The following is a 4,321-nucleotide window of genomic DNA, read 5'->3' as shown; positions in this document are numbered from 1 at the left end:
CCATATGGGTGTGCACCCTATGTCCAACAATACTTTCTACAACAATGACAGTAAAGAAAATTATCAGAAAAGTAGTCTGACTTTGTGGTTCTGCAGTGTTTTTATGTCTAAAAATTGTCATTTAATTTATAATCAATCGGTATATTATATACTACCATTGTAACGAAATATTTTGCCTACCACACGGGGCATTAATACAAGGGGTAGAAAATTGGGGGAAGAAACTACTGGGGGTGTAGAAGGGCAAGCAAAATAATCGAAACACATGCGAACGGGCACTCAGGGGGTAGTTGGAGAGCTGGGGTCGTGGATAAGTAAAAAACAGGGTGTCGGATTGGTGAAACTGCAGAAAAATGAAATAAAAGGTCATAAATCTCTTGGGACAAACAGAATGAAAATAAACCGGAAACGCCTCAAGAAATTTAATATAGGGCGCACTTGGGGTGCCTAATTATACCTATTACAACCAGCTAGTTGTAACTGGAGATATAACTATTAAACATAAAAAACATATCTTTTTCAAATAAAACTCAAAAAAAAGGGTTAGTTAAAAAAAATAAACAAATGTTAAGAAACAAAATTTAACATTTATATTTGTGTCACCACAAACAGTTACAAAACATCGAGAACACAAAAATGCTCAAAAAAGACAATACAAAAATATAATAATAGCTGCAAAATACAAAAATACAAAAAAAACTTACATGTGTCATCTTTTTACAAACTCCAGGAGTTGGAGATACTACATAAACTTACAAGTGTTATCGCACAGAGATTAACCTTTCTTTAAAACAAACAAAACAAATAAATATCGAAAAAAATAAAGTAAGCTGTCATATGTTAACATTAAATTTAAAACAAAACTAATCAAATAAAATGACAGCTAAAGTCAAACCATAAAATTTACTACTTTAAAGATTACAATTTTTTTTTATATGAAAGCAATTATTACGTTTATTTAAAAAATGTCTATTTTGCTATAGAAATTAAACACAAAAAAATGTTACCTGGATTTCACAATAATACAAAAACAAGTTCCTGAGGTTGGAAACTGGAGTTGAATCCTGGACACGAACACACGAACAAAAGGGACTGGATCTCACACTGCAAATTGGATCGACCATTTGAGGCCGAAGCCGGCACTGAGCACAAAACTTATGACTCTGGAACAGGTAGAATTAGACGATTAACTGCTATACCATATTCGCCTAACAGAAAAGTAGAATATACAAACTAGGGACGCGTGATATATTCATTCCAAGTATCTAGAGATGCTGAAGAGGTATCTACTTGTTACAAAATCACTTATACTGTAACTGATTATATACAAAAGCGTATCAAAAGTAACAAGTAGAAACTCACAAGGAACGACAATCTACACCTCTAAACAAAGACGCATAATTTGCAGTTTTAACAGATATGGATTCAGTAATCCTTACGAATCATATTTATGTCTGTTGAATTATATAAATATAATTTTTACTTTTAATAGCTCTATATAATACATATTATGTGTGTTGGTATATTTATAGTGTTGGTTTATAATTATAGTGTTATTTAAATAAACTTAGAACTGTGAACATTTTTAAGGTGTTTGCTGTTTTCTCTCAACTGAAGTAAGTAAATTTAATATTATTTTGACTCTAATATAATAATTATTATGATGATAAAAGGGTTGCAAGTGTGAGTCCATAATTGAACAAATATATTAAAAAGGTCAATACTCACAATCTAATATTTACTTTCAAAGTTTTACAGAAGCGATCGGTTTCGAGGCTTACAATATTTGCCTCATCCTCAGGCCCAGCAAAGAGTTTGTTTTGTTAAAAAACAATAATATAGATATCGCCAATAAGAACTTTTCCGCTTACATCCAGGGTACTGTCTGTCTTCATCTTTTCCTTTTGACACTATCATTGTAGTGAGGTGATATGTTGATCATTATATATGTATGTAAATAAAAGGTCTTACAAAATAAAGACCTTTAGGTCTTAACCTTGTAAGAACCTGTGACAAAAACAACAAAAAAAGGACATCCTACTGCATAATATGTGATTTTCCATCTTCCACAAGTTTTTAAACTATATAAAGTCCGGATGTGGCAGCTTATACTGTATGTGTATTTGTCTTTAACCTTTTTTAATTTTATTACAAACCAGAAGAGAATCATACCTTTTTAATAATAAAAAAACTTTGACAAAAAAACTAGAACATCCAAGAAGTATTTTAAGGATCAAAGACAACAACCTTTAGCAACAGTTACACAGTTAGAACACATTAATGCTCTACCATATTCCCAAGAGTCTTTTATTTACAACATATATTATGATCAACATATCACCTCACTACAATAGATAGTGTCATAAAGAAAAAGATGAAGACAGACAGTACCCTGGATGTAAGCGGAAAACTTCTTATTGTCGATATCTATATTATTGTTTTTTAACAAAACAAACTCTTTGCTTTGTCTGAGGATGAGGCAAATTTTGTAAGCCTCGAAATCGGTCGCTTCTGTAACACCTTGAAAATAAAGATTGTGATTGGGAGTATTGACCTTTTTAATATATCTGTTCAATTAACTATTATCTATTATTTTATTAGAATATTAGCCTGTAAATAATATTTTGCAGGTTTGTATATACAGTCACTAAAACAAATTAATATGTCGAACACGGATTCTGCCGATGAACTCGCAAACATACCTTTAACTCCCACCAAAAAGAGATCTAAAAAAGGCCATTTAAGCGTAGACGTTAAAGAAATAATTGTAAACGTGTATAAGCACGAGTTACAAGAAAATCCGGCGTTAATATTGTCCGCTGTTGAGAAAAGAGTAGCCGATAAAGTTGGAGTATCGGATAGTTCTGTGTTTAAAGTTATTAGAGAATATAAAACTACACACACATTAGTTGCACCAAAAAAATGTACCACTCGTAAAGGCAAACTCAAATCTGTAGATGATTTTGACAAGGTAGCGATAAGAAGAATAGTGCATCAATTCTTTTTTAGAAATGAAATTCCCACGATAGATAGAGTTCTACAACAGGTCAACGACGACCCCAATCTACCTGATTTCAAACGTACTACTTTTTACAAGCTTTTGAAAAAACTTCAATTCAAATTTGAAAAACGTGGCCGGAACAGTATGCTTACAGACAGAGATGACCTTGTAATCTGGAGAAGAGAATTTTTAAGGCAGATAAAAGATCATAGGAATGGCAATCGTAAAATATATTATTTATGAGACTTGGATTAACGCTGGTCATACTAAATCAAAAACATGGATTGATAAGTCAGTCACCTCATCAAGACAAGCATTTTTGGATGGACTCTCGACAGGTCTGAAAAATCCATCAGGTAATATTTTTTGTTGAACATTGAAATTGATAAATAATATTTGAATTTTTAGGTTAAGGAAAGCGACTGATTATTTGTCACATAGGCAGCGAAGACGGATTTGTTGCTGACGCTCTATGGAGTTTTGAATCAAAGAAAAGTGGAGATTACCATGAGCAAATGGATGGAAAAGGTTTTGAGAGTTGGTTTGAAAAAACCTTACCCAAATTGGAAGCAAATTCTGTGATTGTAATGGACAATGCGTCGTATCATTCCAGAAAATCTGAAAAGATCCCCACCACATCTTCTAGAAAAGCGGATATCCAAGAATGGCTACATCTAAAAAGCATCCCCTTTGATGACTCACTTCTCAAAGTGCAACTTTTAGCACTTGTTAATCAACATAAAAAACAGTATGATAAATACATCATCGACGAAATGGCGAAAAGTCAAAATAAAATTGTTTTAAGATTGCCACCATATCACTGTGAGTTGAATCCCATAGAACTGATATGGGCAGATATAAAAAATTATGTAGCAGCTAAAAATACAACTTTTAAGTTTGCCGACATGAAAAATTTATTTGATGAAGCTCTATCCACCATAACTCCGCAAAAATGGAAAAATTGTGTACAGCATGTTACCCAAAAGGTGGAACCAAAAATGTGGGAGTTAGATAATTTAGTAGAAGCCAGAGTAGATTCAATTATAATAAACCCTGACGATGATAGTACATCAAGTTTCTCAGAATAATATTTTGCACTAAGTTTAAGTATTTGTGGATTAGGCCTACCGGGGAAACCACATAAAAAAAACGCACCATTATCACTCTACCTCTATGGTGGTGTGGAAATGAGTTCTCTTCTTCTTGATGTGCCTATCGGTGACGAATGTTGGCGATCATCATGACAATCTTCACCTTATCTCCCACAGCGCGGAAAAGCTGCATAGATGTTGTGTTGAACCAGGTTCAAAGGTTCTTCAA

General features: G+C 32.9%; 1 protein-coding gene across 1 annotated transcript; it reads left to right on the top strand.

The window, feature by feature from the left end:
• Positions 1-2,662: 2,662 nt before the first annotated feature.
• LOC140452849 (uncharacterized) lies at positions 2,663-4,089 on the top strand. Its single transcript, XM_072547181.1, has 2 exons — positions 2,663-3,224; positions 3,443-4,089. Exons 1-2 carry the CDS (start codon positions 2,663-2,665, stop codon positions 4,087-4,089), a joined length of 1,209 nt encoding a protein of 402 aa, XP_072403282.1.
• Positions 4,090-4,321: the final 232 nt, after the last annotated feature.

Source organism: Diabrotica undecimpunctata, chromosome 11 (genome assembly GCF_040954645.1).
Source record: "Diabrotica undecimpunctata isolate CICGRU chromosome 11, icDiaUnde3, whole genome shotgun sequence".
Classification (NCBI taxonomy): Eukaryota; Metazoa; Arthropoda; class Insecta; order Coleoptera; family Chrysomelidae; genus Diabrotica; species Diabrotica undecimpunctata.
Note: the sequence above shows the minus strand (reverse complement) of the source record. Positions and strands in the feature narration are given on the sequence as shown.

What these genes read in the sequence shown, in the direction of transcription:
- LOC140452849 (XM_072547181.1), top strand. Translation starts at nt 2,663, where the DNA reads ATGTCGAACACGGATTCTGCCGATGAACTCGCAAACATACCTTTAACT. An exon ending in AGATCATAGGAATGGCAATC is followed by an intron (nt 3,225 to 3,442) that starts GTAAAATATATT and finishes TTTGTCACATAG; the next exon opens with GCAGCGAAGACGGATTTGTT.